Source organism: Typha angustifolia, chromosome 10 (assembly GCF_048772165.1).
Source record: "Typha angustifolia cultivar Huaian chromosome 10, ASM4877216v1, whole genome shotgun sequence".
In the NCBI taxonomy this organism is placed as follows: domain Eukaryota; kingdom Viridiplantae; phylum Streptophyta; class Magnoliopsida; order Poales; family Typhaceae; genus Typha; species Typha angustifolia.
The window spans coordinates 9050907-9078040 of NC_133248.1; the positions used below are offsets into that span (position 1 = coordinate 9050907).

Genomic DNA, 27134 nt, shown 5'->3' on the forward strand with positions numbered 1-27134 from the left:
TTGGAAGGCTCGACACAGGAGCTCCGTCGACAATGAAGCATCTCCGGACTCTGGCTGCTGTTTGTCTTCAGACGGACTGTCCTTATGAACCACTCCTACTTTAAGGATATGCTACCAACTTCCTCTCCTCGGCCCAGCATACCAGCATAGAATGCTCTTGGGTGGGATCCATCCTCCCCTCGTGATCTCCTGTAAACTGAACTCGAACGCACTTCGAAGCAAGGTGGTATTGGGTTTGTTGTTTGTGAGTTGTGACCACCTTGGTTCGATTCATGATGGCCATAGGCTGACTTCACTACATGTGACGACGACCTTGTGCTTGCGGAAGCTACTGCTGTCCTTCAGGGTCTTCGTTTGGTGATCCACAACCTTATCTATCTGTTCCAAACTTCCAGTTCCGGGACTCGCCTCCATTTCTTTTTCTGAGGAACGACAGAGTGGATATAGATAAAGAAATATATTGCATTCGATACGATTTTGACATAATCATTTAACGAAGAATAAATAGAAAAAGATATACAACAAAATAAATGTTTTTGGAGGCTCGTGCTTATCATATGTTGAGAAGAATGATATTATACAGATTATGAATGTAGTAAGGAGATATTTTTTCTCTGAATCTTTTGATACGGGTTTTGATCGTCGACGTTAGTGGCGTATTCTGTAACCCTGGCAGCTAAGCAATGCACTTTAAAAAAGAATAGTATTCCACCACCCTCGCCCTCGCTGATTTGGAGGGCAAGTTGGTGAGTTCATATTAATATCTCAACAAATTAAGCTCAAGGGAATAAATGAATACCTTTATGTTCCTATGGGCGTAAAGGAATGGAAGTAGAGCAGAAGGCCTCTCCACTCCTTGTTTCTTTTGTCTATCTTTTTAATATGTTACTTGATGGCAGCTGTCTCCAACTAAGCAGTTTGACCGAAAGCGACAGATGACCGGGTGCGGACAGCAACGATGGTCGTGAGCCCCTGCCCCAGCTGGGACCCGCCGATCAGCCACGTCGTCCGGCAAAAGGAGAAAAAGGAAAGGGAGTTAAGAAGCCGAATTTTATATAAAGAAAAATGAATTAGAGGCTAAATGACTCACATAATAGGGGGAGAGAGTGCGAGAGAGAAAAAGGAGATTACTATGTTTCACAAGGTGTTGGCTAATATAAATATAACCGAGCCTAGTCTAGCAACTTGACGGACGGAAGGAAGGATTTAGATGGAAACCAAAATACTCAAAATTAGTTCACCTGCAGGTTTGTTGACTCACGAGAAGGTACGAAATTTCTATTTTTGAACCAAGAGAAATATGCGGCTATAACTCAGCTCATGTTCGTTCACCCCTGCATTTCGCAGATACCGACTTTGGTAATCCAGAACTTTAGCATCATGAACATTAGTTAGTTTTTTCCCTCTACTAAAGTGTCGCTCACGATTTGAATTTGCTTTTTTTTCTTAAGTTTTTTTTATTTAGAAAAAGCTCATAGGCGAGTGAATTTATTCATAGATAATTACAAGCTAAATATATAGATAAAAGAGGAAAAATAGTTTGAACGATCCCGTTCTCTGAACAACAAAAATATAAAATTTGAACAAATTCCACTACTTGAACAGAACGACAAGAAGTTACATTGGAACCCAATGGGCACAAAAACAGTAAAAAGCTGCCCAAGTCGCAACACCGGTCGGAAGTATCTATAGACCACCGCGGGTTGATGTACCCTAGAGCACACCTAAATAGAAAAAAGAACAGGCCGAAATCGAGCTCGCCAAGACAACTGACCGCCCAAGAGGTGGACTCGACGGGGACAATGAGCTGCTTGAGGTTCAGATCTGCTCTCAGCTTAAAGCCGATGAAACCCCCCCTATGGGAGGACACCGACAAAGAAGAGAATGATGATATCCAACAAGTTGAATGACCGAGAATAAGCAACAGAGGTGATGCAGATCACCAATGGAATGAATAAATAAGAAAAGATAAGTATAAGAAAAATGAGAGAGAAAGGATAGTTACCGGTAAATTAACAGGTAAAGCCCTCCAAAAAAGGGGAGCGAGAATGGAACAGGAACCGTAGATGATCTAAGACTGAACAGACAGAATCATATCCCTTCCGGAAAAAGACATTGGGTAGACCTCGACTCGTGTATACATATAATGTACACAAATTAGGCACGATGCATGCACTCCCAGAATAATTTTTGAGGGAACCTTCTGAAAACAGAATAATGCTGGACATGAATGAATTAAAATGTCTTACAAATATAGCCCTGGACCAAATAACTGAACCCAATTATTCTGCTGGTAAGATGGATTAACTGTTTCAAGGCCTTTGGTATTAACAAAGAAAAAACGATTGCCACCAACGTCAAATGACTATACAAAGAAAGATATAGTACCCTTCTGACCCCGCATACAATGCACAGAACTGGCAAATTGCTTGCCCTTTAATGGCGCATCTGCAGGTTTTCATGCATGCAACCCAAGAAAAATTTGCAGTAACATGTGGAACTTACTTATCAAAACAGACGAGCAAAGAACTGACAGCCACACAAGCTAAATTTACACAAATAACATATGGTTCAGCTCCAGCTAAAACAAATACAGACAGATACTGCCAAGAAAGTCCTCAATATCAATAGAGCACTTAAAACACGCACCGTCCATGCATGCTTCGAACTAGGCTTACTATTTGGAGAACAGCTATATACGACCTTATAAACTCGTGAGGAATACAACTTAGCCTTCTATAAATTTTCTAGACCCCTAATTAAACTGCACTAGGCTTGCTTTAGTTATATCTTTGAAAAGAGAAGTTCAACTCACATGAAATCTTGTTGCTGGCCTCTACTTGATTGAAGATTCCTTATTCCACGGTAGAAAGAACATCAAATCTTTTGAGACAAATATAAAAGAGAAAGTGCTACACCCCTCACAAACTCACACTCAACTCTTACATGAAGCCCAGAATGAATTGAGCTCGATCCAAGCCTACTAATATCATTCCTAGTTATCGTACTGCCTCAGCTCGACTTGAATTAGCTCAGATCCAGAAAGCTTCTTTAAAATGTGTGAGCGTGCTCACATACCTGCATATTCTTACAAATATATTCAAAAGCTAATTTGGGGATTGTTCAATAAACGAACCCAAAATTTCAGCTCAATCTCAGGGAGGTTTTGAACTCAACTAGCTCAAAAAACGACCTTGGCTCCCGACTGACACCCCTACTTGAAATTGCCTGCAAACTGAAGCCTAAAACTTGCAACAACCAACCCACGGACTCAAACCCATATAAATGGAACTCCACAAATGGAGATAAGGAAGCAAACCCCATTCCATTGAAACTTTTAAAACTTAGCTCGCAGGATGTCTGTAATACCCAAGAACTGCTACAAGAGTATAATACCATATATTTATATATCATATATCTATAAGAAAGCAAACAGTTACAAGATATCTATAATACAAGATATAATACATAGATCTATCATTGTACAAGATGTCTTATCGTATCAATATAAGATATATGTTATAATACAAGAGTATAATACCATATATGCATAAGAAAGCAAACTGCTACAAGATAATCCATATCCATTATCTCCAGTTGTCACTTCTTCCAAAGAGTATGGTACCACAGACAACCCAATACTGGAAACATATATAGTTACTATTCCTCTACTAGCTTCCTTTTATTATAATGTGATAAAATATGCGCCAGCATCTTTCAGCAGAACATAAAAAAAATCTCTGCCTATCACATGAAGTTTTAGCTTGGATCTTTCTTCTATGCATGTATACCAAAAGGTGTATATTCCATAAGGATGTAAAGACAACACATTATTTTATCAAAAAACAGAGATACCACATTCCAGAGAAATAAGCAAAACCATCATTTAACATATACAGGTTCAATGCCTAAAAATTATAGTAACTATTATAAGACCATGGAGAGAATTAAAAAAACAAGACACAAATGGCAACAAATATCACAGAATAATATGATCAAAGACAATTTCAGGCAGCCCCATAGCAAATATGAAACTAGAATTTTACAAACAATAAACATCAAGAAAATATCAAAGCTTTTTTACAATATCGTACAAGAACATCGGGAAGTTCCACAAGATATAAGCAACAGTATTACCACAGACTATCCCTTAAAAAGATGCCTCACTAAATAAACAAAAAGCAGGAAGAGAAGAGCTTGCGGAAACCTAACTTCAACTATTAGATAGTACATTATATCCTCATAGAAGAATTGCACATCAAGGACAGATGTGGAAATTTACATTATCTTATATGAGGACATCCAGATGTTGCAACATAACAGCCTACCTTTAAATGCTTGACCTCCTATAGACAGAGAAGCCTGTTGATACCTGGTTCCTACAATCAAATGTTACAGTACATACCCTTGTACAGATCATAGCATTATGCTAATAAGATGGATATGTGATAGGTTGCTTTGCAGCTTGTCGGCTAACGCCATTCAACATAGAACCAAAGATACGCCTAGAATACTCATAATTGTCATTGGTGAACCCTCTACTGACTAACCCATCAGAAGGTGCTGTTACATCAACAAGTTTGGTAAAAAAAAAACGAGATTTAGAAACACGAAGAATGGGTGGGGATCATAAGAACAAAATCCAAGAAACCAGATTCACCTTGCGAATAAACAGGGGAAGCATTGTGGCTGGAAACCCTGCAGTTAGTTATGAACTGTGCTGATTCTCGGGGCACATCAGTGTCCCAATGATTGACAAGATGTGGTTTTGATAAGGGAGGAGAGTTTGGTTTAGGTGTTACCAAACTACTTGCATTTTGAGTGGGCTTGTCTTGCCCAGATATCTGTACAAAATGGGATCTTTTAGTCAGCTTGTCATTTACAGACAAAACCTGAATTCAGTGACCAATGAAAGATTATGCTGAACTGGATGACCATAAGGAGAATAAGATTATCCCCACCACTAGCCATAGATCAATCCAAAATTTTATACTTTCTGAACATCAATAGAGAAATAACGTTAACTAGCAGGGGGGTATAATTTCTATGTTAAATTACTTTAAGCTCATTGGACATTTTTCTGATCAAACTACTAATTATCATCATAATGAGTAATCTCAAGTAACAATATCAACTGTACAAAATTAAATTACGGATTGCAGGTACTTCTTATGCAAGACTATTTTTGGACATTGACAAAGTCCTAATTACCTCTGTTCACTGTTTTTAATTTTATACTTGGCTTCTACCGTACTTAAGTGTTCCAATGATCCTAAGAATTGATATACTGTTAGGAAGATAAAAAGATACGCACCGCAAATTTAAGAACTCTATTATGAAGACGAACAAGGCCAGAGAAAAGCCTAACAGCATAGTCTGCAATCTCCTCCGCTTCATACTCGGCAAAAGCATAGCCCTTGTGGCGGTTAGTTTCCTTATCACGAGGTATATGTAGGTCTACTACATGACCTACCTGAATAAGAATCTCATACAAGACTCTTTCAGTAACCTTTTCATCCAAATTACCTATTAAAAATACACTTCAACAATCAATACAACAACTAGGTTCCCCCAAGAGCATATCAGATTCCATATCTAGCTAGAAAATGAAAAGTAAACTACATAATACTGACATAAAAACTGACAAGAACAAAACAAAACAACCAAACCAAATTGATCCAGGATATATTAGTATTGGCCCTATCATGTTCCAGTGAAGAAATTAATTCAACTCAACCTCAAAAGCATGTCCCCCAAGAACCAACAAAGTAGATCTATAAGGTGATGTCACGATAATAACTAATATTATGTATTTCCAACCAGAAATACTGCACCTGAACATTCTTATGTATTTCCAAACAAATTTAGATACCTACGTAATTATACTGGAAAAATCTGCAGATTAGTTGTCTTCAAGTATGGTTTCATTGCCACCCCTCAGCTAAAAGAGTCGAAATATGATCCTTTCTGTTCCATTACTATAAATAATTTCTTGCATCTCACCTTCAATGATACAAGTAAGCCCCTCTGTTTTGTAAACAGTTCAACATTAGTCATTATTATGCCTTAAATGCATTGCTCTAAATTTGTACTGTAGGATTGATTTCCTCTTTCACCATTTCATGTAACCTTATGCTCCAAAATACAGAGATAAGAGTAATAATGAATAGATGGGGCAAGATATAGATAAATTAGTTAACAGAAGGAGTGTTTTTAAAAAAGAATACACTTAGATTGGAGACTAGGTCCATCACAGGAGTCATAATCCAATACCAAAAGGAACAAAAGAATGGGATATTGCTGAAATGGGATTTTGAGAAGGCTTATGATAAGGTTAATATGGGATTGTAATAGCATAAGAGAAACAAGAGTGTCTGGATGTGGGGCATTCAGTAAAATATGTTGAGCGTGACGACTGGATCAATATTTATCATCTTCTCCATCTGTCTTGGTAGCAAATTAGTTAATTAGAATATTTTACAAAGTCAAATAGCATGTTCACATACCAAGTAAATGCAGACAAATTAATAAATTTTTCCAGGGTCTAGAATCTACCAAGCATACAAAGGGGCAGAAATTTGAAATGGTTGTTATACTATTTTGAGGAATTGTCATCGCCAAATAAATAATGAGCACTTTGCATATTTGGGAGTAGGTAAGGAATTCTACTCAAAGAACTAACAACGAAAATATAAAATGAAATCTGAGAACATTGTCATCAGTCATGCATCAAATTTACACTGACACATTCGGCCAAATAATAGAAATCAACATTCACGTTCCAGATAATTTAAGATGTCTATTTCTCCCTCAAAGGAATAAATACACAAGAACCAGTGATTGACAGCTCAAGTATGCGAAAAGTACTAAATCACAATAATATATAGTTATGCTATAGACTTCTCCTAGAATACACAGCAGCTTCCAATAAAAATGATATATGAAGCAACTGCAATAATGAAAGCACAAATCAAGTACTCCATAAGTACTAAAATATTAATTATCAGATCATGAATCCATACCAGATCCATACGAACCAATTAGCAGATCCTACAATACCGTACCCAAAATCCCTAATCGACCATAGACATCTCAATTTATCACAAAATCTACTTAGAACTATATAAAATTCCAATTTCCCGCTGGATCTAGGAAAATTAAAGTAAAAGCGATCAATACGTCAAAACTGATCTGAAATCAAACCTATGTAAACCGTGCACGACGTATTCCGCGCCATCGCTCCCAGACCTAAGAGAGAATCCCCCGACGAGATCACCACCGACTTGCTCGAGATCGAGAGAGAGAGAGAGAGAGAGGGAGAGAGAGAGAAGCAAACTTGACCACGGAAATCTAATCAAGAGGCGTTTCTGGGGATGGCCCCCAGCACTAAATAGCAGTTCGTGACCGACATAGGAGGTAAGGTATACCTCACCTCTCTTCTATTGGTGAATCCTAGCCGACCACGAGTATAATCGAACGGTGTGCATTCGCTCTATTGTCCTCTTGGTTGCGTGTTCCCATGGAACGTTTTAACAAAAGTATACGGCGTAAATTCTTAGAGATTTTGACCAAACTAGCCCTCTCAAATCATTACTATACGTATCAAAGTACATTTTAAAAACTTAAATACGAGAATATATTTATTAAATATTAAATCCTCTAAAATAATTTACCAACTGTAAAAAAAAATTTTGAGCAAATTTAAAATAGTCAAACTCGTAATTCTAATATAACATGGAAGATGGGCTAAAATGCCTAAACTGTACCTAGCAAATAGGGGTGTAAACTAGCTTAAATAGGGGTGTAAACTAGCTTAAGCAAACAGCTCCGGTTCATGTTCAATTCAAAATTAATTTTGAGCCTTCTAATTATGCTCAAGCTCATTTCAACTTAATTCGAGTCGAGCCAAATTAAGTCTGAGACTGATATGAGCCTATTATCAAGTCTTATTTAAGCTGAGCCGCATTGAGTTCAAATCGAGTCACAACATATTATGTTGAAATTTAATATTTTATTATGCTAAAGTTTAACATTTTAACTCATGTAATTATAACAAAAGCTAATTAAATTAAGGGTCCCACCGAAGGAGGCTTTGCCAACTGTTTGAGGAGGAGGACCAGAGAAGGCCGAGCTTACTAACGGTGGAGGAGGAAAAGGAGGACCAGAGGCCAAGCTTGCCGACAATGGAGAAGGAGGAGGAGAACGAGCCGAGTTTGCCAACGATGGATGAAGAGGAGGATCGAAAAAGGCAAACAGAAGAGGATGATCGAAGGAGGTTTGCTGACAATTTGAGGAGAGCAAGTGAGAATTGAGATTTGAGAATTTGAGGAAAAGTTTAGGAATTTACACTTTGAGTTTTATATCGAGCCTATTAAACCGAGCCTGAACGAACTAGCTCAAACTTAGGCTCAGGCTTGACTTAAAATAAATTTCAAGCCTAAAATTTATGCTCATGCTCAAGCTTTAATCAAGCCGAGCCCAAGTGGCTCGTTTATTATGACACCCCTACTAGCAAATTAGCTATGCTAAGATTTCAATTTTCTCCCTGGACTCTGAGGTTTCTTTTTCCTTCTCAATTTTCTTCTCTCATTTCATTTTACCTTGTATATTTTTTCTCCTTTTTCTCAAGATGAAGATCTCTTTTCTTCTCCTCTTTACTTTTCTCTGCACTCCGTTGTCTTTCTCTCTACCTTGATCGACTATGTCATTGCTCCAAATGACAAGTCTTAGTTTTGTACCCAAATAACGGTTGCGGTTCATCGAGAAACACCGACTTGGAGATGACATAGGCAAACTACCTATATATCACCGTCCTCTCCACATCCTTCTCTTCTCCGATCTCTCTCACCTTTCATCTTCTGAACAACCAGTCTTCCTCTCTACTATACTCTATGACCACTTCTTGAACTTCGTCTCCTCTAATCCCTTCCTTTACTTCATCGTCGTCATTGTCCACCTCGTCGCACGCCATCACGTCCCTCCTTGCCACTCCTTGTCCCATTGCCTATCAAACCCATCGCATCTCCAACCTCATATAATACTAGTCTCACCGCATTAGTAGTTGTCATTGTCATGGCATCCCCTCCACCCTTTTTGCCAGTCTACAAACTTTGCTGTGATGTTTTTCAAGGTGAATGTTTAGTCTTTTGTATGGTCTCCTAATAGCCACTGGACTCTGTCTGATCTTTCTATGTTTGTATTTTAGCCATGATCGACTTTGTTAAAGATATTTGGGTCTGTCAAGTCTTTTACTATATTCTTTCTACAGTGTTACTAGCCCGATGGATGACTTCCTTGCCTCTCTGGCTCTGCTCATTGTTGTGCATGAATATTTATTGAGTTTATCTCTTGCCAGTGTGGGATTTATTCACCCCTTCTCCTATTTTTCTATTTGCGTTTCAAGTTATAACCAACCTGAATTTTAGTGAATAGTTTTGATGGGAGATTACTTCTATTGATGCATTTGAGATATAAAAAAGAATCTAATAATTGGACTTCCGTAAATTGATTAAGATACTTGGCGTTTAAATTTCGACTAAATACAAGGAATAAATACAATATATTTACCCCGACATACATGTCTAAGAGTAACGATTAAATCTTCGGAGAGATTCCGTACCTCGCCTTCTTTTTTTCTTTTTTCAAATAAAGCTGCAAACGGACAATCCAAAGAGCCGTTTAGAAAGATGGGAGGCATGTGAACGTGAAATCTGCAATCATATGCACAAAAGCCTTCTAAAATCTAGAGATGAGAGAAGGCGATGATAAATAAGAGGTGAACTCCTCTCCTTTCTATCTCTCATATGGAAACGTATCGATTTCAAGAATCTCGATCGAAATTGAAGACGATCCTTAGATCTTACCAGGTGAGGGGAACCGATCTATCTGCAGATCTGTTTGCTTCTTTATTTCTGTCTCTGTTCTTTTTGTGTGCTTCTCGTATTCCACCTTAGATTCGACCCCAGATGCTAGTTTTTATTTTTCTGGGATATGATTCGAACTTAGTTTTGGTTTGGTTCCAGATTCCGATTAGGTGCCAATTGTTGGGATCTTCTGTTTATTGGTCGAGCTCGGCCGCAGCCCGCAGAGAGCAGGAGGAAGCCATTTTCCCCCCTCTTATAATCAAATCGATTATATGTAGATGATGAAGAAATGGATTTCTAGGGGAAATAAGAGAATTGAATGGAGTTGAAAAGGTTGAGAATAAAGTTATTCTATACCTTTCTCATAGCTTTACTCAACACCTCAAAATTCCATCTTAATCTGTATCGATTAATATGCGAGAAAGAGCGTTTCCTATCTGCACCTGAATTGCTTGTGGCATTGTGATCTTCACACGCATTTCCTCATATAATTTCAGATCAGGGCATCATTTACACAATAGAAAGAAATGGTTTCACTTCTTTTCTTCTAAAATTTTTTGCTTTTCTGTTCTCAAATATTGTACACAGTATTGTCCTTAAAGTTGTAATCTTGTTTTACTTTATTTCTTTTCACTCTTATGATAATTAACTTTTGTTTCCTGGTTAGCAGAGCTGAATTGGATTGATGAGCAATGCAGAGGTCGCGTAGAGCTCTTCTGCAGAGAAGAATTGCATCGGAAAATAGCAGCATTACAGGGAGGAAGAGCTTTTATAAGGTGTCTCTTTCTCTCGTAATTGCTTCATGGGTTCTGATCTTCTTCCTCAATTCTTTCATCAGTCATGGAAATGGCTATAGAGGTAAAGCTCCTTCATGGATTTTTTTTTTTGCCCTTTCTTTTTATCTGTTTGGATATATGTTTCCGTGATTGAATATGGAGATTAGAGAGGTTGATGAAGAAGTTGTTTGCATACATTTTCCTGTTTTGCTGCAAATATTTTGAAGCTCCTTTAATAATGCCTTCTCCTTTCAGTGGTGGCCATTTCATTAACCAAATTTACCCTTTTGAAAATTTGTTACCTTAATGGAATTTAAATTCTAACTTGGCAGTTGTGGCAAGCGTGATATCTGCAGCTACTGTTCTTGATGTTCTGATAAGTAAATATGACTTTTTTTATCACAATATGATGCATATACGTAGGGGAATTTAGTATTACCCTATAATACTTTTGCCATTATACTTCGGGATAATTTCACTGGGACCTTTCAAACTATTGCCTACTTCACATAGACCCCCTTGTCTATTTTCTTTTGGGATACATTGACATGACACCCATAACTATCAAAAACCTTTCAAATGCCGCTTCAATTAGTTATCCATTACTTCTCTTTTTCTGTTAAAAAATGACATGTGAGTGTCACATGATTAATTTTAGACCCCATAGGAACTATTTTTACTCTTTAAGAGGAAAGAAAGAGAGAAAAGTTAAAAATAGACAATATTTTTATTAACATTGTTATAGGGGTGAGGAATTTTTTTTTAGTTTAGGGGGTTAATTTATACCCAAAAAAAAAATGATAAAAGAGTGCACATGAAAATGAACAATAGTTTAGAGTATCTTAGTTGAATTATCCCTTATACTTTAGTTCTATTCTGATACTTGAGATAAATTGTTCGGAATTGATGTTTTCAAATTGTTGGACACATTAAATTTCATGTGAATTTACACTTTTTTTCCTATAACATTTTCTCATACATGTTTCCTTACCGATTCTCTTGAACTTTTGGCAAAAAGAATCTGAAGAAGATGAATAGAAGAAGAGGGCCATGCTGACATTTTTTTCTGTTAAAATTTCCTCCATTTCTCTTGTACTTATTGAGTAATTTATTTTATATTTAGATGGACAAGGTTCTGCTGTTACTGAATCTACATGGCATGAAGGTTCTCCCAGTCAAGATAAACAATCAGATTCTGAAGATACTATGGCAGTATCAGATACCAGTTTCAATCACTATTCTGAGAGCACCCTGACTTCGGATGAAGAGACAAATGATAACTCAGGAGCTAATGGAGAAAAATATAATCTTTCAGAAGCTGGGAATGGACATGTACCTGAGATAGATACTGATCCAGGAAACAAGACAGATAAGGACGGAGCTATAAGGAGTGATCGCTTATCCAGGATTGCTCCTGGACTTGACGAGTTCAAAAGCAAAGCAATCGCTGCAAGAGGGAAGGCGATTGCAAGCCAAACAGGTATTGTGATACACCATTTGGAGCCTGGTGGAAAGGAATATAATTATGCCTCTGCTTCTAAAGGTGCAAAGCTCTTGTCTTTCAACAAGGAAGCTAAGGGTGCTTCCAATATCTTGGAGAAGAATCAGGACAAGTATCTCAGAAATCCATGCTCAGCCGAGGGAAAATTTGTTGTCATAGAGCTTTCAGAAGAAACTTTGGTGGATACCATTGAGGTTGCAAACTTTGAGCATTATTCATCTAATTTAAAAGATTTTGAGCTGTTGAGCAGTTTAGTGTATCCTACAGACTACTGGGACAAAATTGGGAACTTCACCGCTGCAAACGTGAAGCATGCACAGCGCTTCTCTCTTCCAGAGCCAAAGTGGGCAAGGTATCTGAAACTTAATTTGCTGAGCCATTATGGTTCAGAGTTCTACTGTACTCTGAGCGTAGTCGAAATATATGGAGTGGATGCAGTTGAGAGGATGCTGGAGGATCTAATCTCAATTGAGAATAAACAATCAGAACTTGATGAACAGATTGCTGAGCAGATGCCATCACAAGAAACTATAGAACAAAATGATTCCTTTCAGGAACTTTTGGAAGGAACTGGTTATGAAGCAGAGAAGGAAGATTTCAAGACAAAACGAGATTCAATGAGAAAAGAAGTTCCTGATCCAATTGTAGAGATGAGGCCACTACAACTAGGAAGAATACCTGGAGATACTGTTCTCAAGGTACTAATGCAAAAGGTTCAATCCCTTGATTTGAACTTTGCTGTTTTGGAGAGGTACCTTGAAGAACTCAACATCAGATACGGACAGATTTTCCAAGACTTTGATGGTGATATTGCCAATAAGGATATATTGTTGAAGAAAATCCAACAAGAAATAGAGAATCTTCAAATCAGCAAAGATACCTTTGTATGTTTATTTTTTTCTCAGTTCTTATGCTGATTTGCTTAAATATTAGCTTTACTTTTGCTCATCCTGCATTTCTTGATGTTAGGCAAATGAGATCGGAGATATCCTCTCATGGAAATTACTAGTTTCCTCACAATTGGATCACCTAATGAGAGATAATGCGATTCTCAGGTTTGACTTGTCCTTTCTTCCTTCAATTATTTATAATTATTGTTTTGCATATTTACCTTCCCTTTGAAATAGAATACCTGCCCTTAAATAAAAATAAAATGTAGATCCATGATGACAGGGAGAAAACAGTTCACCCATAAATTCATTAGTTCTCATCATTCCATTTAATGGCAGAAGCAAGATTACTAAGAAGATGGATATCTCTTAATGCTAGAGTAGTGTCTTTTTATATATTCTAGGAATTAATATCAAGTCCTTTCCTTGTGCCTAGTAACTAAAGGCTTTGTTATTGTTATCGACGTGATTTAAAATGACAATCGAATCAACCAAGTGTTTATTGTTCTTGGCCTCATACTATTCAAGACATATTGACAGCAATGCTACGACCTAAATGCAGAATACAAGTTGAAACGGTTCGCCACCATCAGATTGACATGGAGAACAAGAGTCTTGCGGTGATATTTCTAAGCTTTATCTTTGGATGTCTGGCGATTGCCAAGTTGTTCACTGGTATGGTATTAAGCATTTGTAGATTAGAGAATTCTGAAAATTTTTGTAGGAGAAATTCTGCTTGGCTCCTGTTGTTGCTAAGCAGCAGCATTATTTCTTCCATTTTAGTGATATAATTGCTCATGTATCTCTATTCCCATATAGTTGCGGCTAGATATATATTTTTTTGTGGCACGAGTTTTTTAAGTTTTGAGCTAAAGCTTTTCCTGGGTAATAACTATGCATGATGAAGAGCAGGGGATGCTTTATCATTAGATACAATGCGCATCTTTTAAATTTCCCAAATCTTTTCCTGTCTTCTAATCTACAGTCTGCTCTAATATCGATAAGTATTTCAGTTTTTATATCTGAAATTTTGAAAACCCCTCTAGAAAATATTTTTCAAATCAAAGCGATCAAATAAAAAAAAGCTTTATTTTTTTTTCGGCTCAATTTGAATTTCGAATTGAGTCTGAATTGAGAACTCCATAGATTCGACTTAAGTATAATATTTATTAATATATATATTAAATAGTTTTTGACTAAGTTTGAATAATACTTGACTCCTTTTTAAGACTTGGTAGCTTAGGCTAGCTCTATTCAAGCTCTGCTCGATTAAAAGCCAAGCTTAAATCTCAAACTAGGCTTGCGAGCTAGAGCTCAGTTTTTCTATACCCCCTAAACTTAATTAATAGAATAAAATAAATTAAATTCTCAAGACGCTAAAATTGCATTTAAATCTTTAAACACCTAACCTACAAATCAATGAACCCAAATTACTGCCGTCTAATCTTAAACGTTATATTAGAGGAAAATTTTGACCTTTTATTTCATCCTCTAAGGTGCTCCATAAGTTAAACAGAACTTAATTTGGAGTGAACAAATTTAAAAAAGCAGGGAGAGCTTCATCTATAATATGATATATTATTTATATTTTCCCCTTATTTTACTGGATTATTTATCAAAGCCACGTCAAAAAGACAGACAAATCGCAGGGATTACGCAAGATTTGTGGATAAAGGTTAGACGTCAAGAAACCCGAAGTTGCTGCATTTAGAAGCAGTTGAAAGAAGAAGACAACATCGATACTTCTTTAATTGCATTTAGTTTTCTTAGATTAATAAAAGAGATGGGCATCCAGCTAATTACAAAACTTGCAAACTGTATCCAATTGGATTAACTTGCTATAAGTAATCTATATGTAATAAATGTAAGCACGTCTGAATCCCCTCTTATCTGCATTCCTACTTAACTGGCAAGTGAGGTAATTAGTTAACTTGCTCCAAAAGAAATAATGACTGTGATATCCCTGTCTGACTTAAGATATCTTAATGTTTTTAATCTTTAAATTAATAAAGCATTCTCTATTCTATCAATTGTTGGTTGTCATTTTGAACTTAATTCAAGGTTTTTTTTTTTTTTTTTGATGCAGTGAAAAGCAAAATACAGGAGGAGTCAGAATGATAAATACCTATAGTAAGATGTTAATAATAATATGAGTGAATGTTGATTATATATGCTACTCTTTAAATTATTGCTCATTTTCACATAGATTATTTCATTTATTTCTAACGAAATTTTGACCCTCTTAATTATTGATGGAATTGAGACGCATTTTGGTAAGCCAATTTGGAGAGTCAACTTCTTTCCGAGGTTAAGCACTTTCTCTGGCTTGCTTCTAATAAGAAGTTGGAAAAAGTCATTAATTCTTTCTCTCTTGCCAGTTGGAATTCAGTTTTCCCCTGTTTCTCCCATGGATTACTGGTCAGATTTGAGGAGAAATCATGTTAAATTCTAAGGTTAGACCAGCTTGGAATTAGGTCATTTTTTTTCTTTCTTTTTGGGTGGGGAGTTGGGGGGGATTGGTGGCTGATATGGAAAGAGAGAAATATATATATTTTTTAATAAAATGGAGGCTTCCACTCCTAATGAATTTATCATTTGACTGAAAGACTTCCCGGGGAGACGGAGTGTGCTATATATGTACACTCTTCTAAGTGTAAATTAAACTGATGTTGTACCTTTTAATTCTCTTTTAAAATCTTATGTAATATATTATTTTCAATTTTCCTAATGAAATTCTGATTGTGGTTTTCCTTGTCCACATTCTCTCTTATTAAAAAAAATTATATATAACATTCATAATTGTGATTTACTGTCTATATTTTTACTATTTATAAATCGAATCCTCTAATTTAGTGAATATGTGTAGAAAATACTCTGGATTAAATTTAAATTAACACAGTCAGAATATCTGTTAAGTAGAGATATTTTATTTTTAAAATAAATAAAATATTCTTAGTATGACTTGATTGAGGGTATTTTTGTAATTTTATTAGTTTAGTTAACTTAATTCAGAGATTTGGTTAAGTTTAACTAATCGATCTAACGGCAGAATATTTTTTTGCACATATTTACTAAATTATAGGGTTTGATTGATAAATAACAAAAATATAGGTGTAAACCATAATTTTATTAAAAAATAAGGTGATATATGCAAATTTTTCTATAAAAAAAAGAAAGAAAGTGATGGTTGGAAAATTCTGAGTCTAAGTTGAAGAGTCCATGTGAAAATTGATAATAGTTTTTAAGTTTGAGTGTAATTATCTCCAATAATAAAAGCAAAATACGGGGTTATATTTTAAAAAAATTTCTCCTAAAAATATGAATATCATGTAAATATATATATATATATATATATATATTTGCATTGGATTTTATTAGAACTCCACCTTATGAGAGGAGTGCAGTGTGCACTATGCAGCCCTTTCGGTGCGCTTAGCTTTCACGCTTCCGGGTTTCTCATCAGCAATGGTTATGCGTGGAAGGCAAAGCCATTTGAGATCACTATAAATATCCCTCGTCTTCTAAAGCTCTCCTACTCAACCTCTTCTTGTCAATTTTCTAAGCTAAGTTCTACATAGATTCTTTGTTAATTACTTGATGGAGATTTATAATCCGAATGGTGAAGTGATTAGCAGTAGCATGTGTGAGGATTTGCTCGAAGAGATCCTGGTAAGGCTTCCTTTGAAGTCGTTGTTTAGGTTCAAGTGCGTGTCTAAATCATGGCATGGGATGATCTCCGACGACCACTTCCGGCGCAGGCTTCCGTTGGTCACGTCGGCCGTGTTCTATCGCGGCAGCTCCGATCAGGACGGCGCGCCGAGATACGCGTTCGTCTCGGATGATCACCATCTCGAGGAATGCAATCTCGACTTCTTCCCCTACCATGACAAGTCCACCATCATAGACAGCTGCAACGGGTTGCTCCTCTCCTACTCCTCGCCGTCGACGGCGTTCTACGTCGTAAACCCCTCCGTCAAGAGGTGGGTGGCTCTCCCGAAGCCCCTCAAGAAGACCCACCTCTCCGTACTCGCGTTCGATCCCTGCGACTCTCCGGATTACAAGGTGGTCTGCTTCACGGCGTGGCGAGCCCACGGCGCCGAGATCGAGGTGTTCTCGTCGGAAACCGCCAAGTGGACCGAGCACGAGCTCCAGTGGGGGATCGACACCGATGCCATGTCGGCCACCATGCACTACTTCCACGGAGTTCTCTACGTTCTTGCCTATCCGAACCATATAGTTGGGATAAATCTCCACAAGATGCATTGCAGAAAGATCGAGTTGCCGGAGCCGACGAGGCGCGACGGCCGCATCGGGCATTCCGGCGGCCGACTACACTACTCGCATAACGACGGCGAGGAAGTGAAAGTTTGGATGGTGACGGATTTGGACGAATCCAACTGGGTCTTGAAGGACAGCATTCGAGTGCAAGAGGTAGTGGAAAGAAGGAGCCAAATTAATTTATTGGCATTCCATCCTGAGAGAGAGGTTTTATACTTTTGGATGCCAGGGAGGCTGGTCTCCTATGATTTAAAGAAGAAGAGGATTGAAGAGTCCTGGGAGTTTGCCACGGAGATCAAGGATAAGGCTCATCTTATTCAGATTTGGTTGTTTCCATTCTCCTGCTACTAGTCGGATTTCTAACTAGCTTGATTCATTTGATGTCCTGTTAATATATATATATATATATACATACTATAACTGTAGAGTTGTTCTCATGGTTTCATAGATTCATGAATTTTCTTTACGTTATTAATTAGTCCAGACAAAAAAAAAATAAAAAAAATAAAAAAGCTAATCCTATTTGATATATATATCTATATAGGATAATTATAAGTACCGATGAAAAATCCATCAAGAATCATAGCTTTCGTTGTAAGCCGATAAGATTCAACCGCTTAACTATAATTTAGATTACTTTAACTAATCATTTTTCATTCAAGTAATGAAATATTAACTTTACAATTATAAAATAACAAAAGTAAGTAGGATGGTGTATCGGCACATAGTACGAGAGATGCTCCATAGCACTCCAGCACTATTTTCTCAAGCTCGTAGTTTCTTGCTTAAACTTCTGTTCTGCCCGGCCCTACTTAGTCTATTCATCTTCTTCCTCCTCCTCGAAGTAGGAGGAGAGATGCTGAGTCTCCCTCCGACAGCACTCGGGACCATTTCTTTTTTGTGGTTATAAAGTCATTTTTTTTAAAGAGATAATGTATGAATGAAGACATTATCTAGAAAAGATACTAATTATGGGATGGGGGAATCCTAAGATCCGTAACATAACGGTTGAATCATTGTTATGTGAATGCTATCATTCTAACTGACAGGAACGGAATGATTGATGAATAATAAATCAATAAATAAATAAAAAGACACGGTTCTCCTTACCTGCACGTAACGTATACATCCACACACAGTTTTGATGGGGTTCGTAAAGGTATCCAATAATAAATCCTCGCCGAGAAGAATCTAGAGGGATCTAGCTAATGCTAGGCCACAGAAAGTTTTTCAAATAGCACCCTACAATTTCATTAATTTTTATTTAAGACCAGCCTTTTAAGGATTTTTGTTAGCCAACACACTTACTTCTTTTTTTTCTATAATTTCCATCTAATGCCCTCACATAATTTAATTGGTTTAAATGGAAGAGTATCGATCAAAGAATATTATATTAGAATACTAAGATGAATTCTAATATTAATAATTACTCTTCCATCTCTTCTCTATTTTGTTTAGTAACCTTTATAAATCAAACTTTATATTTTATCTGTTTTATAATTCACATCCTCTATCTTTAAATATTTTATAATTTGATGTCTTATTTTATTTAATATACTAAGTTAATTTAATGTGACGATAATTAAACAGATAAAATATAAATTAAAAAGGGAAGCAAGACTACACAATAACCAAATTGAATCTGTGTGCCTTGCTACTAGCTAGCTACAAAACAAGTTACCCAAACTCAACATCCTCACAATATTTTGAGATATTGATTAATAGAAAAGAAGCGAATAGCATTATTCACAAACAGAATCAGGGTCCATAGTTACAGTCCCACTGCAAAAAGTCAAACACAATCCTTTGAACAAGCAAAAGAATATATATATATATATATATATATGTTACATCCAATACTAAATTGAGGCTTTTCCAACAAATTTGATGGTTTCCAACTTCGACCTTCACCTCTTACTATCAGAAAAATGGTGAAGAGCGCCACACTGCTGTTCTTTGTTCTATTTTTTTTTGCTCCATTATTTATGGTGCTTGATATGAGGAAACAATCCAAGGATGTGTTCTGGCATGAAATCATGCCTTGTCAGGATTCCAACAATGGGGGGCCTCTGTGAACAAAACATGCAGCTTATTAGCCTTTGTCTATGGAAGCACCTTCGCAAATAGAAGATGGCAATGCGGATAAATGCACTTATTATCAGAAAGAACTATGACAAATAGCTACTAGGAGAAGGAGAAACAAGTAGGAATAACAAGCAATCAAGACCATCTTTGTGCCAAATCGAAAATATTAATAGCTTCTAAAGCAATTCAAGCTTCGTATAAACTAGGACATCATAACCTGTTTCCATCACCTGAATAATAGGACAGACGATTTCAAGCCAGTAAAGATTGTTGGCATGATAAAGCTTTTTTATGTAATTAATCATAGACAATATATTACAGCTCTCGTTACAGGTCACATATTACATATCGAATTAGAAAATACTAAACATCGACAGAATCCAGTAAAAGAGTGCGTTAAACAGCAAATTAAAAAGGGTCACTTAAGACATGTAACAACGACAAAGTTATTTGTTCAGTTGCATGCACATGAAAAAAGTCAGAAAATTCAGCTAGACAAGTCAAATTCAATTATAAGGAGGATATCAACAGAGTAACAAGCTTCTATTATAAGGAGGATATCAACAGAGAACATTCAGGACAGCAACAATATACCAAAAGAATACTGATATTCCGTTTGAATGAGATTTGATCGACATTTACTACTACTTAAAAAGCAAATCTGATTGAATGATAACTAATGGGTGCAAGCATATAAGTGTGTTCTATAGTTGTCAATTTTAGTGCATAATGGAGTGTAAGTAAGTGATTTCTTACCCCTGGAGTCTTTGGCACAACACACAAGTGTCTTAGTCCAAGCTCCCTGAGAAGCACTGCAGCCTTTGCGAGAGACATTGTTTCAACTACTGTATACGGTGACCTATTAATTATTGGATGGAGATCGACATACATGTCCATCTCTTCCTCACCAACTTCCAATTCTTCCAACTTAATTCCTTTCCCAGACCCTGCCTTTGCAAAATCAAATGCACCAAATTTCTGATAAACCTCTGACATTTCAGTCGATACTCTCTCTTTTGTAAATCTCTTTCCTTTCAGCAAAACAAGTAAATGCGACCTCAGCACAAGCCCACACAACTCTGGTTCCTCAGAGAAAGGTGGCTCATTAACTACTGGAAATCCATTATGCCCTGTCAACCTTAGAGTTCGGATTATAGTTCTAACTTTCTCCACACCAGAAAAGGTAATTAGTGGGCCTGATACAACATCCCCCGCAACCAAGTTTCTCATGTATGGCTCTGCATGGGCTTCCAAGTAAGGCAAGCCCTTCATCTTAACAATCTGATCGTAGACACCTTTATTGAAGCTATCAGCTACAGTTTTAGATATAAGAAGAACAAGCATCACCAAGGGGAGCATTAAAAGGTTGTTGGTAAGCTCGAGGAGTATAACACAAACGGAGACCGTCATTCTCATAGTCCCTCCAAGGAAAGAAGCTGCACCAAGAAGAGCAAAAAGACCTGCGTCCAGGCCACAAATAGGGCTAAGGAAGGTCCCAAAAAGGCGACCAAAGGAAGCACCAGATAGTATAACAGGGATAAATAGGCCAGAAGGGACAGCAATGCCATATGTTAGAAGTCCAAGGAAGTAAACCGCAACAAAGAATATCAGGAGGGTGGATATGTTGAACTCGTTGTTGGTGCCACCACTGAAGAGGTTGCGGATGGCATCGTCATTGGTGTTGAGAAAGAGGGACGCAAGGTCATTGTATTGGCCTGGAGGACACTGAAAGTTCTTAAAGTTGCCTGAGCGGCCTATGGTGGGGCACTGTTCTAGCAAATCAGGAGGACACGGCGTGCACTTTGCAAGCCAAGGGAGCCCATAGGCGCAACATGAAGTCAAGAGAGAGACAGCAATTGTTAGGAGAATCTTCGAAGGAGCACCATTTCTGCAATTAATAGGCATGTCAGTAACAAAAAAGGAAAAAAACAAGAACAAGAACACTAATGTTTTACAAAAGTATAACAAACTCGTTACAAGTTACGTTGGAGAAATAATGATACTGAAGCTAGTGCAGACAACAATAATAATTTAAAAATTAGAAATTATCACTGGTAAGCACTACTAGAGAGAACATACTCATTGAAGAAACTGTATGCGCGAAGAATTTTGTCTAGGATAAAATTGTAGAGACTTCCAAAGAGACCTCCAAAGATGCCAAGCAATATAACTGCTATCAGATCTGCCATGCTGTATGCTGTAACACTTGAGCTAACATCAAACATTATCAATCCTCCTTTCCCAAAGAGTCCACACTTTCCACTTCGGCACTGTTCTATGAGAGCTCTCAATACCACAGCAACTATAGCGGTTGTGAAAAAGGTCCTCCAAAGAAGAGCACTTCGCCACCTAAAATTAGAAAGAGAAACAAAAAAAAATGTTTGATTTATTGGTCCATTTCTTGAAATTCCACCAGAAGAGAACAGAAAGTTCCATGCATGTCCAGATTTTTTTGCCCAAGTGAATTTGTCCAGCTTAGATAAATATTCAATTCTTTGCATATCAGATAGCATCCATGAATCAATAGTGCATAATTGATGGTTTTGGAAGTATTGGTGACTTCTAGATAATATAGATAGACTTACAGTCCAAAGAAGTAATGATGCAATAGGAAACTTGATCGCATGATAACAAGGATCGAGTGGCATTATCCTACTGATCAATGACAAATATAAAACTCATGAATTTTTCCAAAGATCTTCAACACTTTTGGGACATGAACATCTAGATATGACTTGATATGAACAAATGGTTGACCAGAACAATAAAGCTGAAAAGGAGAGAGTAATAAGATACCAGGAGGCTGCTTCTTCAAGAGCAAAGAGAACCCCACCAACTGGTGCTCGGAAGGCAGCTGCAACACCAGCAGCCGCCCCACAGGTGATCAAATCTCGCCGATCCTTATCATTTTTAAAGTATCTGAGCCATTTCCATGTCAGATGGTACTTGCGGGATCCACCTTGACCAAGAAAGGAGGCAATGCATGCTCCTGTATGTACCATAGGTCCCTCCTTACCTATTACAAATCCAGCAGAAACTCCACCTATTGAACCAAATATCTGAGAATAGGCATGGAAAAAAAATGCTAGATTAGCTATGCAGCAATATGTACAAATGAGATGTAGTAATGAGTAGCTTTAGGAACTCTCTAATGAATAGCTTCTATTATCAATGTCTTTGAGCCAGTATGACTCAACACCCCTATAGCATGTTGATGTAAGTACAAACAGAAGGACTCAGACAGTCCTTCTGACATGCTTCATTCCCTCAAATTGTAAGTACAGAGCACTCCATGGGCTATGGCCCGTTTGTCAACAAATTTTTTTAAAAAATAAGAAAAAGAAAAGAAAAAAAGGAGCACTCCGTGACTCATTCAGTGTTTGTACTTCTGAAAATTTCCCTTTCTGATCCTAGTCTGAAGTCCAATATACAGCATTGGACTCGTCTAGTGGAACTTGTAGAGAAGCATTATGGTTTACCGAAAAGCGCTTGTTTGATGGTTAGGCTGCCCTTCTTGAAAGGGAGAAGGTGGAACAGGAACAATACTAAATGACTACATATATTAGATACAACTGCTTGAATAAGCTACAAATTTGTTGCAGAAAGCTGCAGAATTTATTCTAACTTGAGATCTTACCTGGAGAAGCTGTAGATTCTGAGATATCCATAGCCATATATTCTCCGCCTCTTATGATTCAATTATTCCGTTAATAGTTTAAGCTGAACTTACTTGTACAGATCCTATCAGCAGGCTACTATAGCAACCCAAGGCATATTCTCATTTAGAGTAGGTTGAGTACAAAAATTTAAAAAAAAAATCCTTATCAACCATTTCAAGATTCTCCTAAAGAAACTGTATGAAACAGGGAATTAAATTGGAAGGAACAAGACAAAGGATGCAAAAGTACTAAAAGTGTTCCAATAATGGGTATAAATGAATCAGCAAACCTTCACAAAGAGTGTACTAGGTGCCAATATAGAGTGGGCATCAACTCCATTAAGATAAGCTTTCACTTCAGGTATCCCAGATCCAGCTGCTGCAGGTGCAACATAAGCACATAATGCAGCAGCTGCTGCTGCCAAAACTAAATTGGAGCCAGCATATACTACAAATGCTTCCTTGAACCTGCACTGGAACCACACAGAAATTACTTGATTAATTCTAAACAATTGAACATGGGAGGGTAATACTAAATGTTGGTTTCGTGAGGTTCTTGAAAGTCTGATCTTAGATTCCTTGAGGGTAGGCTGTAGCTTCCTCATGCATACATGTATACAATATTGTCATGCCAAACACTCAGTGTTTTTTCATTGATCTAGGCATTTAGTTGAACTCTGACTATGTATTGACATCAAAAGGATATTTCCCAATTTCAGTTAGCAAGCATAGATCAATAAAATGAATAAAGTTATATTAACTTTCTATGTACTTTTACGCTAGACACATTTATGAATCAAGAAGCTCGTCCATAGGCTATAGGATGTTCTCCAGAAGCATGATTGCCATCAGAGAAGTACTGGATGGATGATTGAGCGTTGGTTATGCTTTGCCACAAAAGAAAACAATGGATGGCAATATTTGAATTTTGAATTTTCATATCATTCATCTGCAATTTCTGCTCCTGTACATTGTGCACTACTGCTTTTGCAGTGTGTGATTTAGGCATTGTATAATCAGGGTCAGCACCTTTCTGATGAAATGGTATTGGGTTCTGGGTAACATTAGCATAATGATGTTACTAATAGGTCATGACCTCTGTTTCTCATAGTACCTCCCAAGTCTTGGTATTCAATGTATTGATGTTCTCTCTTTCTTAACTCAAAAAACAGTATTGATGTTCTTGCACACAAGAAAGAACAGATAAGTTGAAGAAGCGGTAAGTTCACCAGTACACCGAAGTACCGAAAGAAAAGTTTAAATTTACCTATTCTTGAGCATTAAATTGCTTGTTGACAATAATTTAAACCCTGCAATGTTTTCAACTGCAATGTTGTTGAAAAAACCAACCAGCCCAGTGCCCAAGCCTATAAGAAGTGCAAGGGTCCACTTAAGGACTATGTACTGAAATATCTGAACCTTTTTTCTTGACCTCCAGTCCTGCTTATAAAGGTCATTCTCAACAATCCTGGAAATATATACAAATTACAAAGGTTAATAACAGATATTCTTGTATGTAAAGAATGATTTAGTATCATTAGCATCATCATCTAGTAATAAATGTAAATTGTGACTCAACATATAATGGATTTGTCTCATTGAGTTCAAGACAAATATACTCTGTTCTTCAATAATTAAGAGACAATAAGAAAAATACAAGAGGAAAAACTGTCAAACTTTAATTGCATCAAACACCAATGTATTCAACCCAATTTTCAGAATAAACAGATATATAGAACAGTTTTAAATAATGTTTGCTAAAGTGAAGAACCAGAAAATATTCATATATGGTGTTATGCGCAATGCATAACCTTCTCTTCTTCTTTTTTTTCCGTGGAAACAAAGAAAGCAATGGTGAACTACTGCTACAAAAAACAGAGCCATGCATGAAAGATATCATCGGCAAGGGTAAGCAAACGAACTAAAATAATCTAAGTAAATCAGAGTAATTTCACCCAATCCTACAATCTTAAATTAAGGAATATTCTACAAGACAATGATCTCCAGATAGCATAGCTTACTTTCTCAGCGAAAACCGAACATGCCAAATTGCTAATAATGTCCAAGTTCATGCTTCTCCCACACACACTTCTTTCTCTAGGCATATACAGCGAAAATCAATCTTTATTAACAAGGTCTTAAATTGCTACAAGAGGAAGAAATTACTCATAGTCCAAGCTCTCGATGGGGCAGATGTTGGCGCCGACGACGGCGATCTGCGAGGTGGTGTTGGTGGTGCGCCGCCGCAGCAGCAACGGCTCCCTCATGTCATCGTCGTGTAAGCCTGACCCATTCCTCTCCTCTTCGCTTCGTGCTCTTAATCGCATCGCATCTTCGCTGCTCTCGATGATGCCATTCCCTTCTCTCCCTTCCATCTCTCTCTCTCTCTCTCTCTCTCTCTCTCTCTCTCTCTCTCTCTCTCCCCTCCTCTGTTTTGTTTGTTATTTAAGCTGGAATGGACTTCCCTCCCAATGTTAACATCTTCTCTTCTCGTACCTATTATTGGAGAGTAATATTACTAATTAGAATAAGAAAAAAGAAGATGACATGACTCGGACATCGTGATCATAGTATTAAATTCTTCTTTATTTTATTTCGATATTATAAAAAATGACTTACAGGTATCAAGATCAATTACATCTATAATTACTTTAACTCATCTATATATAATATTAATACATTGCCAAATAATAAATATTCATATGACATGGTAGAATTTAAAAGATAATAAACTTAAAACGTCTAAGGGTTTTTTTTGTATAAGATACCTAAAATTTTAAACCAACTTTCAGATAAGATACACTCTTGTTCTATATTACAGAATATGGCCGATTCCATAGACAGTAAGAATGGTGGAAGTCTGACACTTGCATTCTTGGTTTTCCCGGAGGATACGGATTGTTCCACTTACTGAATTATATTTGAGGTGGATGGACCCCAACAAAAGTACTTTTGTCATGTACTGTCCTGCTATAACAAACAATCATAGAACTATCTAATCAAAGAAATGAAAGAGAAGGAAAAAGAAAAAAAAAAAAAAGAAGTGCGATGCATCAGAAGGAGAATCAAGTGATCTAGGATGCAAAATGTTGAGTTGGAGAGTATATTTCCATGTTTTAGTTGGGGTATGCATTATGTTTTTCATGAATTAGGAATCCTAATTTTCCTGTGAGAAAGTGATCATAAACAAGGCATTAAAATTAATCACATTACTCTATTAATTATAATAAGGCATTAAACATAAATAAAGTGATTTTTTCTTAAAGAATCTATTGCACTTAGGGAAAGTAGATATATTTTGCAAGCAATATGTGAAGTAATTTTACCTTTCAAATTATATTGGGAACCCAAAAGGTAAGAACTTCTGATCATTATTAGTTTTTGAGGTAAATCCTGAGGCATCTAATCTATGCTCATCATGACAAGAGGAAGGGCCAGATTGTCAGTGAGGCATTTTGCACCTTAATTATATTTTATTTTTTAAGTACTGTATATATAAATTATATGTATTCTAATTCAACAAAATATGTATTAACTATAAAAAAATATGATTACTTTTAATTTTATTTTTTTGCTAATTAAATTGCAAAAATCATGAGTTAATGGGAAATATTTTCCAACTAATGTAACTAATAAAAAACTATTTGGTTGTGATCGAGATCACTTGGGCAAGAGGCAGGACCATATACGAGCCAAAGACAATGATTGGAACCCACTTGGACTAATAAAACTACTAACGACCTAAAAGAATCTACAAAACCGAACAATGTGGGCTCTATATTACTCAAACGTAGCTACAAACTATTACGTTCCCCCTCACCTAACACTCCACGCTATCTTTTGGCCAACATGTGATCATTCTTATGGTATTTACATCACAGATAGAGAGAGATTTGGAACTAATAGAGAAGTAGCTTTGAATGGATATAAGGACTACAAGTTGGCATAGGAAAAGTAGAAATCAAGCTCAAGTCTTCTGATTTATTTATTTATTTATTTTACTTTTAAATGTGGTGTAGATCACAAGTTGCATAAAATTTATAGCTTTACATGTAAGCTATAAAAATTCAACTTAATACGAGA

The 27134-nt window shown here is 36.7% G+C and overlaps 4 protein-coding genes across 7 annotated transcripts; 2 read left to right on the forward strand and 2 right to left on the reverse strand.

The window, feature by feature from the left end:
* Positions 1–799: 799 nt before the first annotated feature.
* Positions 800–7365, reverse strand: LOC140768869 (protein HSH49). Its single transcript, XM_073109317.1, has 4 exons — positions 7204–7365; positions 5315–5526; positions 4661–4844; positions 800–4563 (listed from the first exon to the last, which is right to left on the reverse strand). The coding sequence occupies exons 1-4, from the start codon at positions 7235–7237 to the stop codon at positions 4430–4432; spliced, it is 564 nt and encodes a 187-aa protein (XP_072965418.1). The 5' UTR covers positions 7238–7365; the 3' UTR covers positions 800–4429.
* A 2242-nt stretch (positions 7366–9607) lies between these two features.
* Positions 9608–15501, forward strand: LOC140769357 (SUN domain-containing protein 4). 3 transcript variants are annotated; one of them, XM_073110035.1, is made up of 6 exons: positions 9608–9866; positions 10534–10721; positions 11763–13024; positions 13110–13195; positions 13593–13705; positions 15117–15501. In XM_073110035.1, exons 2-6 carry the CDS (start codon positions 10556–10558, stop codon positions 15146–15148), a joined length of 1659 nt encoding a protein of 552 aa, XP_072966136.1. In that variant the 5' UTR covers positions 9608–9866; positions 10534–10555; the 3' UTR covers positions 15149–15501. The 3 variants fall into 3 exon arrangements, with proteins under 3 accessions (XP_072966136.1, XP_072966135.1, XP_072966134.1); XM_073110034.1 differs by lacking the exon at positions 15117–15501 and adding an exon at positions 10023–10196 and having other exon boundaries at positions 9609–9866; positions 13593–13934; XM_073110033.1 differs by lacking the exon at positions 15117–15501 and having other exon boundaries at positions 9609–9866; positions 13593–13934.
* A 926-nt stretch (positions 15502–16427) lies between these two features.
* On the forward strand, positions 16428–17737 carry LOC140768807 (putative F-box protein At1g47790). Its single transcript, XM_073109228.1, has one exon. It carries the CDS (start codon positions 16628–16630, stop codon positions 17657–17659), a length of 1032 nt encoding a protein of 343 aa, XP_072965329.1. The 5' UTR covers positions 16428–16627; the 3' UTR covers positions 17660–17737.
* Positions 17738–19030: 1293 nt separating this feature from the next.
* On the reverse strand, positions 19031–25426 carry LOC140768714 (chloride channel protein CLC-c-like). 2 transcript variants are annotated; one of them, XM_073109091.1, is made up of 7 exons: positions 25218–25426; positions 24319–24519; positions 23342–23519; positions 22190–22452; positions 21473–21742; positions 20150–21281; positions 19031–19377 (listed from the first exon to the last, which is right to left on the reverse strand). In XM_073109091.1, the coding sequence occupies exons 1-7, from the start codon at positions 25424–25426 to the stop codon at positions 19288–19290; spliced, it is 2343 nt and encodes a 780-aa protein (XP_072965192.1). In that variant the 3' UTR covers positions 19031–19287. The 2 variants fall into 2 exon arrangements, with proteins under 2 accessions (XP_072965192.1, XP_072965193.1); XM_073109092.1 differs by lacking the exon at positions 25218–25426 and adding an exon at positions 25073–25173.
* Positions 25427–27134: the final 1708 nt, after the last annotated feature.

Bases quoted from the DNA above. Each gene is read 5' to 3' on its own strand.
- LOC140768869 (XM_073109317.1), bottom strand. From the start codon at position 7,237: ATGGCGCGGAATACGTCGTGCACGGTTTACATAG. The intron at 5,527-7,203 runs GTTTGATTTCAG...TATTTTTAATAG, and splicing joins GTCGTGCACGGTTTACATAG to GTAATTTGGATGAAAAGGTT. The intron at 4,845-5,314 runs GTGCGTATCTTT...CATTTTGTACAG, and splicing joins ATAGAGTTCTTAAATTTGCG to ATATCTGGGCAAGACAAGCC.
- LOC140769357 (XM_073110034.1), top strand. From the start codon at position 10,556: ATGCAGAGGTCGCGTAGAGCTCTTCTGCAGAGAAGAATTGCATCGGAA. The intron at 13,025-13,109 runs GTATGTTTATTT...TCTTGATGTTAG, and splicing joins AAATCAGCAAAGATACCTTT to GCAAATGAGATCGGAGATAT. The intron at 13,196-13,592 runs GTTTGACTTGTC...ACCTAAATGCAG, and splicing joins AGAGATAATGCGATTCTCAG to AATACAAGTTGAAACGGTTC.
- LOC140768807 (XM_073109228.1), top strand. From the start codon at position 16,628: ATGGAGATTTATAATCCGAATGGTGAAGTGATTAGCAGTAGCATGTGT.
- LOC140768714 (XM_073109091.1), bottom strand. From the start codon at position 25,426: ATGGAAGGGAGAGAAGGGAATGGCATCATCGAGAGCAGCGAAGATGCG. The intron at 21,282-21,472 runs GTATGTTCTCTC...TATTAATTGCAG, and splicing joins GCATACAGTTTCTTCAATGA to AAATGGTGCTCCTTCGAAGA. The intron at 19,378-20,149 runs GTAAGAAATCAC...TTTTGTTCACAG, and splicing joins TTGTGCCAAAGACTCCAGGG to AGGCCCCCCATTGTTGGAAT.